Source organism: Lissotriton vulgaris, chromosome 5, assembly GCF_964263255.1.
Source record: "Lissotriton vulgaris chromosome 5, aLisVul1.2, whole genome shotgun sequence".
NCBI classification, from domain to species: domain Eukaryota; kingdom Metazoa; phylum Chordata; class Amphibia; order Caudata; family Salamandridae; genus Lissotriton; species Lissotriton vulgaris.
Genome location: NC_141693.1, coordinates 849,726,251 through 849,742,633, shown reverse-complemented (window position 1 = coordinate 849,742,633; position 16,383 = coordinate 849,726,251). Strand labels below are relative to the sequence as shown.

General features: G+C 44.4%; 1 protein-coding gene across 1 annotated transcript in view; it reads right to left on the bottom strand.

Moving 5' to 3' along the window:
* The window catches only part of LOC147711685 (period circadian protein homolog 2-like), a 233,182-nt gene that overhangs the window by 32,712 nt on the left and 184,087 nt on the right, over nucleotides 1–16,383 (bottom strand). Inside the window, exon 6 of the mRNA XM_086919517.1 lies at nucleotides 3,924–4,095. Within this exon, the coding sequence (XP_086775643.1) occupies nucleotides 3,924–4,095 (172 nt within the window). The remainder of the gene's footprint in view (nucleotides 1–3,923; nucleotides 4,096–16,383) is intronic.

The following is a 16,383-nucleotide window of genomic DNA, read 5'->3' as shown; positions in this document are numbered from 1 at the left end:
CTCAGAAGCATTCGGAATAGATTTCACATTGGCCATCTGCAGATGCAGTAAAACAAAGATCACAAGAGAGTTCAGAGAAGAGAGAGGATGCTGATGGGTGCCTTAATTTTAAAATACAGTGGTGACCCGAATGGTGCAGTTGAGCAGACTGAGGGAAAGAAAATTGACTTTCATGCACTGACATTCGAAGTCTGACGTTCGCAGTGGAAGGAGTGGAAGGATAAATTCATCCAATCAAAACAATACTCCTTGTGTTGCACAAACACAAGAAAACAAAAGAAAGCAGTCGAATGAAGACCAGGGAAGTGACAAAGTCAAAATAACCACCAAATCATGACCAAGCGGTGGGCACAAAATCCAGTCTATTCCCCAGATTTACAAAGCTTTGCATTGGTTTGCGTTACTTTTGTAATTTAAACCTGATGCAAAGTGCTCAGGTCTGATTTACTATCAGACGCAAATCAATATTTGCGTTAGATAGTAACCTTAAGTAAAGCAGAGTTGCGCAATGTTCTGCCTCGCTTAACTTTGCGTCATAAGAGCATTCCATGGGTTCCCATGCAAACACCCATGGGTTTTGATACAAACCACTATCTACAAAGAATTATAAACAGCCATTTGTGCCGTTTTATTATGCCTTCTTGAGGTAAGCTCAACTAGAAGAAATTATTTAATTTCTCCTCTTTCTTCCCACTTTGAATGTTTGCTGCTTTGCACAACGCACAAAGTGGGAAAATAATTAAAGCATAGGTTTTGTACTGGAAGGCCTGCTTCATACAAAGCAGATACCCTAACACTATTGCCCGCTTTGTTACATGGCTGCCTAAAGTGTGCTAACACAAGGAGAGACCAAAACAGTGTCCCATCTTAGTAGATATGGTGCTGCTCTTTCCCTTTCACGTACCACAGTGCAGCAACTTTACCTTCTGTCCTGCGTTGTATGACTTCTTAATAATTCTGGGCCTATGTCTGTACTAGATACAATAGGTCTGGTTGAAAACAACTGTCTAATGGCAAAGCGCCACGTGGTGGTAGGCCAGTATCTGCCCCAAAGCCTCGGATGCCACCAACCCTGTGCGCAGCAAATCATGGGCCCTTTATGATTGAGCACCGTGGATCATCCGTCATCCAATCACCACCGGCAGAAGAGAATGTGACGTTGTCGGCCCCTTATATTTGAGGGGTCACATGGCCTTTGACGCCTGTGCCGGATGGGTGTGGTGTGTGTGCAGACCTGGCCTCAGGGAGTGGCCATGACATGCTGACAACTAGACCAGTGACCTGCCCACCACCAGTGAGTACACCTGCGACAGGTAACTATGTAGGCCCCCCCATCAGAGCGTTAGGGGAGTGGTCTAGCCTGGTGTACGCCGGACCAGCGCAGGGCTTGCAAAAATTACTTGGGGCTCTGGGCGTGGTTCAGTCCATGTCGGGACAAGGAAGTGACTTGTGCGTATGTCCCTGTTGTAGTGTCCACGGCACCCGGGATGCAATAGACAATGTAGCAGATGGTGACAGGCATCCCACTAGATGAGTGACATTGACATAAGGGAAATCACTGTCCCCAATTCCATCCACACATTCATGCCGGACTGATGAAAGACATGACACAGCAGTGTGTTACTGAATGTTGCACATCCAGTGGAGTGTTGCAGCCGGAGCGGTACAGGGCCATGCCAAGCACACCACACAATATGGGCCCGTGGAGGGCCAGTCTGAGTCCATCTGGGGATGACAGGTACTGCGGAAGAGGAAGGTACAGTCTGCAGTCTTTTCGCCGTCTCATTGGTCATCAAACAGGATATGGCAGTCCATGTTGTGGTCTAAGGTGAGTGCAGCGGAGTGTATCGGGGGTCAGTGGGAGGTTATGAGGCCATGTGCGACACCAAGCAGAAACAGGCCAGGTGGCGGAGATGGGGACTCCTCAATGTAGCTGGGCTGCCCCTGATCCTGGAGGTGAGTTGCAGCTGATGTCCATGATATTTTGGAGGGTTTGGGTGTCAATGCTGGCGGTGTCCTCCTCGTCATCAGTGAAGAGTGGCTGGGACTGCTCTGCAGGGGGTGTTGACTGTGCCCCTGCAATGTGAAGAGGAGATGGTGTATTATAATGTGGCCACATGTATGTCATTGCAAGGTACATGTTGACATTCAGACAGCATGGCATTTTAGATTGTGACAGTGTGTGGATCAGAGCCATGACCCAGAGTCATTGTGGGTGTGCACTGTGCTCTGCTCGATTGTGCATGTGTTCCATTGTGGCCCTCTTCACCCATCCCCCCAGTACCTGGTGGTCACTCACCCTGTTGCGGTTGTGTTGTGTCCTGTCGAGCAGTGTTCGGTCCCCTGACTCCGGCCACAGTCTCTACACTGATGACAGTCGGCACCAGCTCCTCCATGGCATCTAGCATGAGCTGTGGCACTGGGCTCCCACCTCCAGTCTGCATTGCTGCCTTCTAGTTCGCTGCGTGCTTCTCCTTGGTCTTTCGCTTGATGTCAATCCATCGTCTCTGGCCTCGTCCATTGACCTCCTGTGCTCTCCGACAGCATTCACCTTGTCCACAATGTTCCGCCATATCCCATTTTTGGTTCTCAATGACACGTTGGAGGTGACGAACAGTTGTTGTTGGTGTTCCATCACCTCCGTAATCAGGATCCTGTTTTCCTGCGGACTGAACTTTGTCTTCCTCTTCTTCTTGTCCTTGTCCTTCCCTGTCCCTGAGGTCCCAGGTTGGTCGTCCGGGGTGCTCGTGGAGTTGACCTGCTCTGGCTGCCTCCATGGTGCTTGGGTGTTGGTCAGTTTGTGTTTGGGTGTTTTTCCTACTTTTATAGTGATTTTTCCCACCTGCCATGTGTGTATTGCAGGATTGGCGCTGCTTATCGCTGATTTCCTCATTGCGCTTTGGCCCATTGCATGTTTTTTTGCGTTGAGGTTTGTGTTTTTATCGCCGTCCAGGTGGCTGTAATGCAGAAATTGGCCACGGTTTCGGCAGACTATCGCATGCTAACGCCTTGTTGTGAATTCCACGCTGACACAGGGTTATTTTCCTGTGATCGGCTAGGATGTGTAAAGTGCGTTCGTTTTTTTTTTTGTGATGTTTAGCACTCGTTCTTGTGAATATTCTCCTTCGTCTGTATGGTCATTCCCAGCCTCTGCCCTTACCCATCCTTTGTTACATTGCCCTCTTTTTCACTTTACCCACAACTAATGCTCAGTGAATGAGGGACAAACTTTGCATTAAATAACAATGATTCATGGTCTGACAGCACAACTGCAGGATGATGAAGTCAAGGTTTCATGAAACATTTTCTCTGGTTTCTCCACCATCACTTTGACAATTTGAGGCTAAAGTAGACTTTCCTTTGAGGGGAAACCTTCCTAATAACGCAATAAACAGCTAACATCTGCTCTTCAAATATGGTACTGACAACGAATGCTCATGATATAGTACATTACATTCCTTCAGATGGTGTAAATCCATGTCGTTTTCAAACACAGGAAGATATTACAGTGGATCAATTTGTCTTTTAGGGTGATATGATTAAATATAGAGTCTAAGATTTTTAACCCCAGCGGGCTGCACAATTTAATACAGTTTACACAAAGTAGGTTAATACCAACACTTTTCTGACCATAGAGAAGTGGTAGCACGTGCTCATAAAATATATATGTAACAATTATTAAAATCAAAGGAAAGCAAAATACATTTTATTCTATGTAAGACATAAAAAGATATTTTCAAAGTGCAAAAATGATGATTGTAAAAGGGCCAGTTTTGGCAGCAGTTCACCTGGATTTCGTTTTTAACTTTTACGTTTTGTAATCTGAATTGCAGTTTATTCACTAATCAATATTTATCATTCTGTTATTTTCTTGACTTGTGGCACCGATCTACAGTATGTGTGCTCGCGTGTTATGTACCTACCGTTTAGGCACTTGGTACGTCATCAGAACCGAAGTGGATGTGTGTTTTATGAGTGCCCACAGAGGGTCTGCAACAGCAATGTGGAAATTTTCTTTTCCCTCCACCTGATGTCGGTCACAACTATTCTGAGATGTGTTTGAGGAATCGTTGCTTGCAAAGTACTTGCTGCTCCCTTAAAAATTGTTGGCAAGAAAAATAGTCAATTAATAGTTGGAACATTCAAAATAAGTTGTCCAATGTGATAAATTTTCTTTTCATTAAAAAAGAATATAGGAACTTTCAAGAAAAGCAAACTATCTGTAACAAGTATTGGGTCAAATATATTGTATCTAAACGCAAACAAATCTGCAATAAAGTAACAAAACAATATTTAACAAATCACCGGATATTTTATGTAAATTTCAAAGAGATGAATTTTCCTTATATTACAAGAACCCTGGAGTTGTTAAAGGCAAAAACTCTCTCAGTACTACTATAAAAGAATATTACCAATTGTTTTTTAAATACCACACAAATCATTAATATTTAATACGAAAATATTATTTAATACGAAAATAATATTATTTTAAATGTTTTGCTAAATCCTAATATCCATCTATGCTACTCACATAAGTTAGCAAAAAGTAAAGAAAAACCAGAAGTCAATAACAATGGTTCTGCAAGACATATGCCAGAGTGTAAATATTTTTTGCAGTAGAAATTGGATACTTTACCGACAAACCCCATGTCTTTTTAGCCATATTGGCGCACCACTGGGATTTTACTATTCTTCTATAAAGGTAGCGATGCCCTGACAAACAGTAGTGTAACTTCAAAGAATATTGAATACACATAAACCTTTATTCAGGCGTTGGTTATTGGTGAAAGCACAATTAGAAGGAAGGACCTGATCTCAGTTTATAGACTCCAAATACTGGGCTACCGGACACATTCTTTAATGCTCAATTTAATTGCAAGTGGTGTCTTCAATTCAGTGAACGAGAGAGAAGTGTGATTACGTTAGGCAAATGATTGGCATCCTTTCAGTATGGAAAACCTGAGTGAACAGATTAACAAGCATTTACAATGCAATAGGTATCGCATTACTGAAAGTTTGAGCTGTTGGTGTTGCATTATTATTAGCATAGCCAATAGCTCAGACATTCATTAATGCAAGACCTATTGCATTGAAAAACGCTTGTTTAAAATATGAGTGTTAACCACATTGCTGCTGTGGTTATTTTTCTCCTGCGCTGGATTTACCCATTTCCCATTGTTCATGACGAGCTGGGCTCGTCATCAGTGTTTGAGGAGGCTACACCATGACGAGCCCAGCTCGTCATCAGCCTCGAAGGGGTTAATGCCTATAGTTTGGCGAAACTGAGTCATATACATAATAATTTCTGTTAAAACATGTGGCTTTTGTCCATTGGCAACTTCTGTGTGTCTTGTCGTTTTCCAGTAGCTTTATTTGTCCACAGAGAGAAAGATACTTATCTTATATATCTTTTCAATGAAGTGCAGTCGTGTCAGTGAGTTGCACCCTAAAGTAAGTAGCACTAATGAATATATTCAGACTGAAAACAATGCATCCTCACCGTGCCCACTTGTTCACTGCCTATGACATATTTGTTTTTGTTTTTTATTTTCTCTGTGAGGAACTTTGAAGGTTGCAAAATGTCACAGGCGTTAAAGCAAAGCATCATTTAATGAAGCGAAACGAGCGGGCCGAGGAAAAAAGGGTTAATTGGTGAATCTTCCTAAACCCCAGTATTTTTCCGGTTGTATTCTTAGAGCTGCACTGACATCACAACCTAAAGCCCTAGTGCACGTGACTGGTTCTGTACCTATTAACCTTTTAGTTCAGGGCCCATTTTAATCGACCTTTAGCCGTACACGCCTTTAAAGGGCTCTGACAAATATTAACTAAACAGTGAGTAAAGACAGAACAGGTCCAGTGCAGCAGGGCTCTGAGTGTCCAGGAAAAAGGGGAGGCGAACACTGGTCATTTTAAAAAAAGCTGTCGCCATTGCACAAATGGAAAAAAAAGTGCTTACTGACTAATGAAGGAGACAGTGTAACGCCGCAAGTAAAAGATCCAGTCTTGATGAGCAGTCTCAAAAGGAGACAGGGCGGTAACATAGAGAGACTAAGAAGCCACAATATCAATCAGAATTCAGCATTTACCATGGACGATGACACCAGCCAATTAAAAATATGGGCGGGGCTTCCACACCACTTCTACAACATACCCTAATACAGCATGCCTAGCAAAGCGCGCAGCACATGCGCTGCAACGCTAGGCTCGACCTAAAAAGAGCATCCCACCCAGAATAGACTCACTAACATGTTCACAAGAAAGAACTTTAAACTAGGGATAGGCATTATGCAAGTACTATAACCCTCACTGCATTGCCAGAGACAGTTAGTCTTGGTATGTTGAGCAAGTATCAACTCATCTTGATCATTCGCTTTCAAAAAGTTACTATTTTGAAGCCTACTACAAGCACATAAAAAAGATATAGAAGCAGGATCTGAATTGTGCAGCTATTACATACTGGTAATTCACTTTACTAATAATTGCCTAATATTGGGGTGTGTTGAGGCATTTAACGTAATTCGGTGCTCTAGCTTTCCATTACTTATAGCTCTCCATCATAGGCATCTTTATCACAATTATAAGTAACTGCTAGGATATTTACTCTGGTATGGAAGTTGCTCGAAAAAATAAAACAAACAAAACACTTTTCCTATAAAAAGCACGCAGGCAAAAGTTGCATAAAGAATCATACCCTACATCTTTATGGGGATCACGAATAAACACCCACAATGCTCTGCACCGCCGACCCTTAATGTTGTTCTGAGCTTCATAAAAGCTACAATTCATATCTCTTAAATGGGGGGAATTTCTCCAGGTCAGGGATTAGTACATTTCAAGGACCTTGATGAAAATCTACAAATATGGTTAAGTAATTCTGCATCCTCCATCAGGAGATTGTCACCATTATTAACAACCAAATTGGAAGAGTAGCAAGTAGAATCCACATAAAGGAGGAAAGGTGAAGAAGTAACAGAAAATATTTCTTTAAAACACCCTCATGTGAACATCTGCTTCAGCATCAATGTCTAGACGGTGCTGCTTAGATACTCAGAAAAGGTGTGCACAAGAATATACTTATGTCAAAAGATGTTACCAAACAAAGTTTAATCAAAGCAAAATGATATTGCATTCCTCTAAGGTGTATAAAGAGAACGTTCCCTATCAGAATGCCCAGACGTGTTCACACAAAATTAAAAATCAATCAAAAGCTACACAAAACGTTGACTTAAAACGACACAAATTCAACTGACTCAAGGTGGCATCTAAAACATAGGGTCTGCTCCTCGCCGTAGTAGGATGATTACATCGACAGTGGGCTCCTGAAGTGCTCTACTGATGACTGATAGGTTTTCTTCTGTTTGTAGTTCTATTTTTTCTATGCCTGGTTCTATTCCACATATTTACGAGGCACGCCCTAGCAGTGCCATTGGTACAACAATAACAAAGTAGGAGCTACACAGACTTTGAAATCTCTATCACTGTAAGTTTATGTGAATGTTTAATGGTGTCTTCCTGTCACAAAGCAAGAGGGTGTTGATTGACCCAGATAAATAGCTGATAATGGTATGTGTCCTTCTTCTCCCTAATGTTTCACAGGCATTCTTTGCCCTTAGCCCTCCTACACTCCATAAAACAGCCTGTGCTGTACTGTGTCAGGACATCTGTTGGAAATGTGCCCTTTCTGCAGGGTCACTCAGAATTGTTTTTGCCTTTCTGCTGAACCCTATTTTTGCTGGCTATAGAACACTGTGCACTTTACTTCTGCTAAGCTAGGACAAGCACTTGTGCTCTTCCTTATAACATGGTGAAATTGGCATATATGGTGCCCTAAGGGAACACAGTGGGGGTAAGTTAAATATCACCAGTGTGCTGCAAGACTCATTGTGCCACCCACTGCAGTGACAACGTGAACCTGCGCAGGTCTGTCACCGGTGGCCTAGCTGTGCATGATTAAACTGCAAATTCAACCTGTCCCTTCATCCAGACCAGCATTCATACATTGGGCCTCTTGTTGATATGCCAGTGTAAGATCCTGCTGGAGTGTCAAGACCTGCTTGATAGGCTTGCTGGGGTTTTTCATATGGTATTGGGTGGGCACTTCTAAGGGGGGAAACAGAGTGGCAACTGGAACAAGACTGAACCCTGCTGTGGCATCTGCCTGCCATCCTGTGTCTAAGCACCTTCCCTGGGGTCCTGGGGAGAATTAGAAGTGCATACCCGTGGTTTACTGATACCTAAAAGACTAAAGTGGCTTGGCTGTTTGATTTTCAGAGCTTTAGCCGGCACTGCCTCTGCTTTCACAGTTTCTAAACTCAAGGCTTACATTCCCCCCTGTGACCTTCGGTCCTCTTCCAAACACCTTCTGTGCATCCCCCGCTGCAGAAGGAAGAAACATGGTGGCATGAGCTTTTCTTTTCTGGCCCGTCCTTTTGGAACTCTTTGCCCTTCACCATCAGGATTTCTGCATCCTATATGGATTTCCGCAGTGCGCTGAAGACCTGGCTCTTCCAGCGAGCGTTTGCCGAGTAGTCTTCCTCCCTGGGTCCCCTGGTACGTCCGTCTTTAGCGCTAAGAAACCGTTTGGTCTACGAGCGCTCTACAAAACCCTTAACTTTATACTTTAAAGTCAGAAGATAAAATCCTTGATCAGGGCAACCCTACTTACTCTATCTGAATTGTGCTCCTTCGCGATCAGCATCAAATTGTGCCTAGGTCCTGTTCTATTGAGGTTAATGACTTTGCTGTCTCTACTAGCTTGGGAAGGAAGCACACATCTTTATTAGTATCAGAATGTGCAAAAAGGTACCTTGGATTGACCCTAAAAAGGGTAGTTCAGGTCCCCCTCAGCAGAAGGAACAGGAGTCCAGGATAGGTAGGGTATGACCTATATTCTCTTATTTCGGATGTGGATCCAAATGGTAAGTCGGTGGTCCCTGAGAGTGGGAGTCATCACTTTCACTAGATCACAATGAATGGGTTATCTGTCAATGCTCTGAGGGATACCTGTGCTGGCCAGACTATGGTGATGAAAAAGCTGGTTTCCCTAGAGCAGTATCTGCCAGGACAGGCCTGTCGGGCAACCGAGTCCCATGGGCAGGACTCCTTCTGCCCTATGGCCCTGGCATCCCTAGAATGGAGAGAGGGAAGTGTCTCAGAAGAGGGTCATTGTGAGTCTCCAGATGGCCACTGACAGCATCCTTGGCAATGAACTTACACCTGTGAGAGAAAAGGTGGGTGTGGCAGCCACGCTGGATGCTCCAATCCCTCAGGTTGCTGGGGGTACCGTCTCCAGGGAGTACAGAGGCCCAGATGGAGATAAAGGCTTAGGAAGTAGAGATAATCCACATGGGGAGGACCAAAAGTTCAGGAGTTACCTGCTTTAAGATTAGTGCAACCAAAAACTGACCCTGGTAAGGACCCTTCTGACCCAGAGGCGTTGCTTGTGCTATCACAGAGTCAGAGGACAGGAGACCTGCACCAGATAGAAACCTGCACAGAGTTTGTCACCTTTGAGGGGGGTTGACAGTGGATGGCCGGGGGCCTGGCTCATTGCACTAAGAACTGTCAGTGACCTCTGTTGGTTGTGGTACTTATGCACAGATATCTTCCTTGGTTGGGGACAGAAGTCAATTCACCTTGATGTCCACAATGGCACTATCTGCATACTGGGATGCATCCGTGAACAAGCTAAGGTTAGGAGCCTCACAGATGGGATCTGCAGAGGAGAAAAAAGTTTCCCCATGGCCCAGGAGGATGGTGACACAGGCGTACAGTAGGGTCAGTGGGGCACAGAATAGACAAGTGCTGCTGCAGACGACACAAACTGTCCTCATTCTATCACCTTAGCAGAGAGGTTCATCAAGGTACTGATTAATCTACTTTATGTTTTGGTTGGGGGGATGTGTTGTAAATTGCCCTCTCTGCAAGGTTGCCCCAATTTTTTTGCCTATTTTTGCTGGCTATAGAACACTGTGCACTTACCCTGCTAACCAGTTGCAAAGTGATTGTGCCGTTCTTTCTAACTTGGGGGAAATTGGCATATTCTAATCATTATATTTAACTTACCCAGAAGTCTCTAGTATATGGTGCCCGATTTTTGCCCATGGCTGATAATTAAAAATTCTCCTGTGGGCTGCGGCACTCATTGTTCCACCCACTACAAGTATGTTTTATAAAGTTACCTTTGCTCTGCCTGAAGACCCAGGATGCTAAATTTGCATTTTGTATTCCAGGTTTTGCCAGCCAGTAATGAGCCCTGCAGTAGATGTGAATAAGGTGTGAACTTGCTCCCAGAACAGGGTCAAGGGCCTTTGGTGTAGGGAGCGGTTGTTACACCTTTGACTAGATGGTCTGTGAACTGGACCCAAGGACTTCTATAACTTCAAAGAGCCTACCCTCTCACAAGCAGATGCAGCTAATACCAAGGCCTGCACCATTATTGTGTTCCTCCAGCCAGACCGGCATTTATCACAGTGGGCCTCTTGTTGAGATCCAGTGTCAGATCCTGTTTGACTGTCAAGCTTGGATTGAGAGGTTAGATGGTATTTTTTATTCGACATTGCAGGTGCACTTCAAAAGAGGGAAACATAATGCCAAAACAATTTGTGTGTATCCACTATCCGGTTGCCGAAAGCCTAATTTTTACCAGACTTCTCTCTATAAGTTTGATGGAGGTACAGGAATTGTCTACAACTCGATTTTAGTGTTAGATAAGGGAAGAGACTGGGATTACCAAAGTACACTCCACACACACACCTACAGCTCTCAAAGCCCAAGTTTATTGTGTCTGTGACTTCAGCCTTCTGGAAAATGCCCAATGTGGGTAGATTTAGCCCAGGAACATTTACCCCATTCATTAGGGCATCCCCAAGGTTCATTCCCAAACGCTAGCTCATGCCAGGATTAAATGTGGCATCTGAAGGCATCCACTTCAGAACACTCCTTGAACTGCGCAAGATCAGAAGAGGTCTGAACCCGCTGTCTAAGACCTGAGAAGAGGCTAGAAGACTGGACATGCTCAAGGCTAACCTCCAGTTAAAGCTACTAGGACACAACAAGCTACAAGAAGCCTTTTTCTGCAACTTCCCAATTTACCAATGTCAACTGGTTATTGAGGTCCTGAGGAGCTTTAGAAGCGTATTCCTGTGATGGTTGGGTCTATAAGGACTAACTTCAGAAGGTAAAATTTTGACCAGGTAGAACTTAGTTAGTTTATCGGACCCAAGTGCCATTGGTGCCATCATCAAATTGTGAATAGGTCCTCTTCTACTGGGCCAATTAACTATTGTTTGACCTAGCACCTTGGCGTGAGTCTCCCTTCCACTTTCTGCTGATGTGCCTCAGATGTTTTGCTGGTGATCGATGCTCAGGGCACTGCGCCACGGCCAATCCGTGCCGCAGTGCAAGTGCTCCCTATGTAAAGTGTGTCCGTAATTGATTTCCATGATTGGCTTATTTGGTTTACTGTCAGTCCCCAGTAACGTGCACGAGGAGTGCCTGGGCTTGTAGATACAAATGCCACTAGGGGGCCTGCAGCGCCGGTTGCGCCACCCACAGAAGCGGCCCAGGAAAAGATGTCTCGGGTCCGCCATTGCAGACCCTATGTACAGTCTGGTACTGTCGCGCTGACTGTACAAGTGCCCACACTTGCCAGTCCCTAAACCTTCCCTAACCTTCATATCAGTCACCCCTATGGTAGGCCCACGGGCAGGGCGCATTGTAAGTGTAAGGTAGGACAAGCCTGATATGTGTGGCATGTCCTAGTAGTGAATTACCGCCTTTTTCGTTCTTCAGTATTGAAGAGCTGCCTGTTCTCTTAGGCCAAGGTGAGCGGCTGGAACTATTACACACTATAGTCCCAACCGGCTGAGAGAACACGGTGGCATGTCGAAATTGGTATGTCTGAACTCAGAACAATAAAATATTTCCTTTAGCAAGGTTTATTTTTTAATATCCTGTGTTTGCAACTGCTACTTTTAGAAAGTTAGCATTTGCTCGCCTGACTATTTCAGCCCGCCTCTGCCAGGATGTGTATCTGCTGTCTGGGTTTGTGTGAGTGGCAGGGCTGGGGAATTCCCGGGGGACAGTCGGGGTGACCAGGTGGTGAATAGAGTGCTTACACTAGGATGTGTGGGCGGAGTAGTCCTTGACTCTGAATAGGGTTGTGCTCCACCACCACAATGCTGGCTCCACCTCCTGCGGAGCGTCTGATGTCTCTGCCCTGCACCCTGAAAGAAGACGGCAGCGTCCTGTAAACAGAGTACTCCAAAACCGGGTTGAACCAGACTCAGGCCCCCTGGCCTGCCAAGACAAAAGAAATCGAGTATAAAGGTAGGAGCCCTGCTCCTAAGAAATCAGATCCAGTTTTGACCACGACAAACCTCTGCCCGACTAGAAGGACCAAAAAAAGCTGAGAAGAAGGAATCCTGCAGTGGTGCCTTGCTGAGAACGGAGAGGAAAAGACCAGAAAGGACTTTGCAGACTTGTTCCTGAAACTATCTCTAAGGACTTGATCACGAGCTTGCCCCCTGACCGGAACCCCAAGACCATTGGGTTCTAATCTGCCTGTGCCCGTTTGCTGTTGGGCCTTTAGTTCTTATTCCCTCGCCAGAGTTGTGACTCGGGTGCCTTCGCCCTCCAAGGTCGTGACAGCTCGGAGCCTGGTCGCCCCGCCGCCGAGAGCCCCGCTCAAACCTGAGCCGCTCTCCGCTTCAGTGCCGGGCCGCCCGCTCTCCTGTCACCTCGCCTGCTATGGAGCACGCTGTGCGCCTCTCATCTTCTCTCGCCGGAATCTGCACGGAGCGCATCTGATAGCCTCGGACGGTCCGTACGTCGTAATGTACCAGACTGTCTCGCTTTGCCCTCCTGCATACCAAGGCCGTGCCGCACCTCAAGAAGGTCTTCCCTACTGCGGTACCGAAGGCCCAGTGCTGCACCCGTCTGCCTGAGAACGCGACGCCCCACACAGATCCACAGGTATGAACTGGTGTGCTAAGAAGTAGTAGGCACCGCAGGCCTGAACGGTGCCTCGCCCCGTGAGCTGCATCAGATCCCGGATCGCCACAACCCTCCACACCGTCCCGCTCACCCGCCTCGCACCTCAAGGGGGCTCCGAGCCGGATAGATCCTTCGGAGAACCGTTGGCCTCATCCAGGGTCCCCTCACCAGTAGCCGCGTCTGAAACGCCTCGGACACTCATCACAAGGTACATTGGAACTCAATCCCGAGTTCCCATCACATCCAGGGTCCGCAACATTTGTTTTCCCTGTCATCGTACCTTGCTAACCAAGAACACTTACGAACAATTGCCTATTTAAATCTGGTGGCCTTCATTTGCTAAACGTTATATGGTCTTGTGATAAACCTGCATATATTTTTACATAAAGTCTACGTATTTTTGATACAATCTTATGACTGGTGTCCGTTTGTTGTGGGTCAGTGGGTTTCCTGTATGTGATCATAAATGCTTAACTAACTATCACCCTGAAGATTAGCCTTGTCTGCTCGCGCCACACTACCTAGAGGGTGAGCAAGGGTTATTTCTAAAGGAGTAGTTCTCTTACCCTGACTAGAGGAGAGGGTCACTGTTTGTCGCAAGTACATACCTGTGCCAACCAGAGACCCCCGAGTCTAACAACTATCATTGCCACTTTGTGCTTCTTGGTGCTGTCTCTAAAAATTCAAACCTCTAGTTCCCCATATTGGATTTTTGCCATTTTGATGCTATTTTGTGTGTTACATTTTACTCTATATAATACCTTTTAGAATTTTGATTGTTTTGCATTTTGAATTATTATTGCTTAAGTCCTGCAAAGTACTTTAGATATTGCCTATAAGTTAAGCTAGTCTGTTCGCTGCCAGTGGGATGAGCTCAGGTTAATTTAGTGACTTTAGTGGTCCGCCCTGAGAAGGATTGTGAATTTTACTTGAGATAGGTACATATACTCTATTCAACTAATAACTTACAATATAAGTGACAAGATTTGTCCTGTGAATTGTAAAAGTAAAGTCAGCAATTATTATGTGACTATTTATGGTTTGCCTTTCCAATAAGGCTTGGTCAAGGAGGCGTACAGTTAAGAATGTTTATAGTTATTTTTCAGCAATTCTTAATATATACAAAGTCTTTATGAAATAAGCAAAATACAATCAACTCTAATCAGATGCCACAGCACAATAAGGATTATAATGTTTGTCTTATATTAATGATTGTTTCTGTCAGGGCACATCTGTAATTCATTCTATAATCATGGGATGCCTATCCCTTCACACTCCCAGTCACAACAAATATTGGACGCTCACCAGTCCCAAAAATTGCGGCTGCCTCCTGGGAAGTGTGGAGTAGACCTTATATTCAGCAGTTACTAAAGGGCAGAAAAATAGACGGGACATAGAAATATTAGTCCTAACTTTCTCTTAGAAGCCCAGAGGCTGGCTGACATCGAATGCTCTTGGGGTTACCAACACCTCTCACTGACCTTAGTAAATTTATGGTCCCCACCCAAAAGCAAAAGAGCCCAGGATGGTGCTGACTCTATGGGAGAGGAAGGAGAGTAGTGGTGTGACATCATGGAATAATCATGCATGTGCATGAATACCATTAACTCAATCATTAGTCTGCTTCGTGCACATGCTTAATGAGACTCTAACCTGTTTATCTGATCAGTGGTTGCCAAAAACCCTTACTGGATTGACAAGGACATGGAAGACATATCTTTCTGTATAGAACATTGTGTCATTAACACAGACACCTACTTTCCGCTACTGAGTGACCCACCTCTTGATATACTCTCAGCACCATAAATTCACCAAGGGACCTAGGCAAAACCCTGCTATTGGAGTATGAGAGATCAATGGTACTGTGATAATTTGATGTGTATTGTTACATTTGAGCCCATTTCACATCCTTGTTAACGACCATCACGTATGCCTTCAACCTAAAGGCTCATCAGTGTTCTTTTGCACAGAGTGAGTCATCTGAATGTTAGTCCCAGGATGTAGGTTTTCAATGAATGTTTATCTCATATCTTTAGTAGCATGTCCCTGCTCCTTGCAATGCATCATTACGCTTTGTTTTTACCCTGGCACAGTGAACGCTGCTTCTACGCTCCATGATAGACATTGCTCTTTTTCTCGAATAGCAACAATGAATTTGTTATGTCAAATAGATTAACTTTGTCTACTCAGAAAGTCTGCTTATTCTGCAGTGACCACACGGATAATGTTCTCTGTAATTTTACGTACCAAAGAGCCTATTTTACACTTAGCCTGTCTGACGGAAAACAATGGTTTATTTATTCTCTTCTTAAGGTTATTTGAGATGGATGTGAACATGTTATACCTGTAAGTTGTATTGCTTTTTTGAATTTTTAGATATGTCTCTAGAAGGGTGTCTACATCTGTTCCATGACCTATTCCTGAAGTTGCATATCATTTTCTTAATTTTTTGTTTGCTCAATATTATCACTTGATTGACAATTTTTGTCACATTTGTATTCTAATGTGTGATCCACAAATACTGGCTGAATTGTAAGCTCTCACATAGGACCCTTCAATGCTGCCCGTCAAACATCAGGAACGAGTTTCTGTCAGTGTTCTGCAAACTTTGCATATAAGGAAATACATTCTGCAATTCTAAGCAAATACAGGAGGGCCATTTCCTTCCTAATGATGGTCATGGAGGGGCAAAGGTGGGGCACTTGCACATTCAGCAACCACATAAATTGACCTAGATTAACCTCATATCCTGTCTAGGTAATTAGTAATAGGAGGGGATTTTAATATTAATGGTGCAGGTGGATTAGGTTTAGGGTTATGACCTCCAGTTAAATATAAAGGAAGGAAGAAAAGAGTGTTTCAAGCAGTTTGCTCCTTAGCTAGGAATAATGGGCTACTGGATGTCTGGGATACTCTTAAGTCAGGAGAAGATGGGTATACGTATTATTCAGCACCACACAAAGTAAGTGCAAGACTAGACTATTTTTTGAATAGCAGTCAAGGCATCGATGGTGCATGTATTGAGAGACTACCAAGACTACTGGCGGATCATAATCCTTTAATTGTTACCTTAAAGGGATTGGTAGTGGCAAGGGGGGTCTCAGTGTGGACCTTTGAAAGAGCACTGCTGGAAGACGAGGCATATATCCAACATATGAAGAGCTGGATAACTGAATTCATGACAATAAATAGAGATACAGCATCTGTAGGGACGGTATGGGACTGTTTTAAGGCAGGGGTGAGGGGAGAGACTATTAGTTTTGGAGCTAGGAGAAGGAAGCAGGAGAAAGAGAGAAGTGATGCCTTAAAGAGGGAAATACTCTTAGCAGAGGAAGAAGTAAGTAACAGCTCAGATCCTTCTAACAGCAATGGAGGTGTACTAGA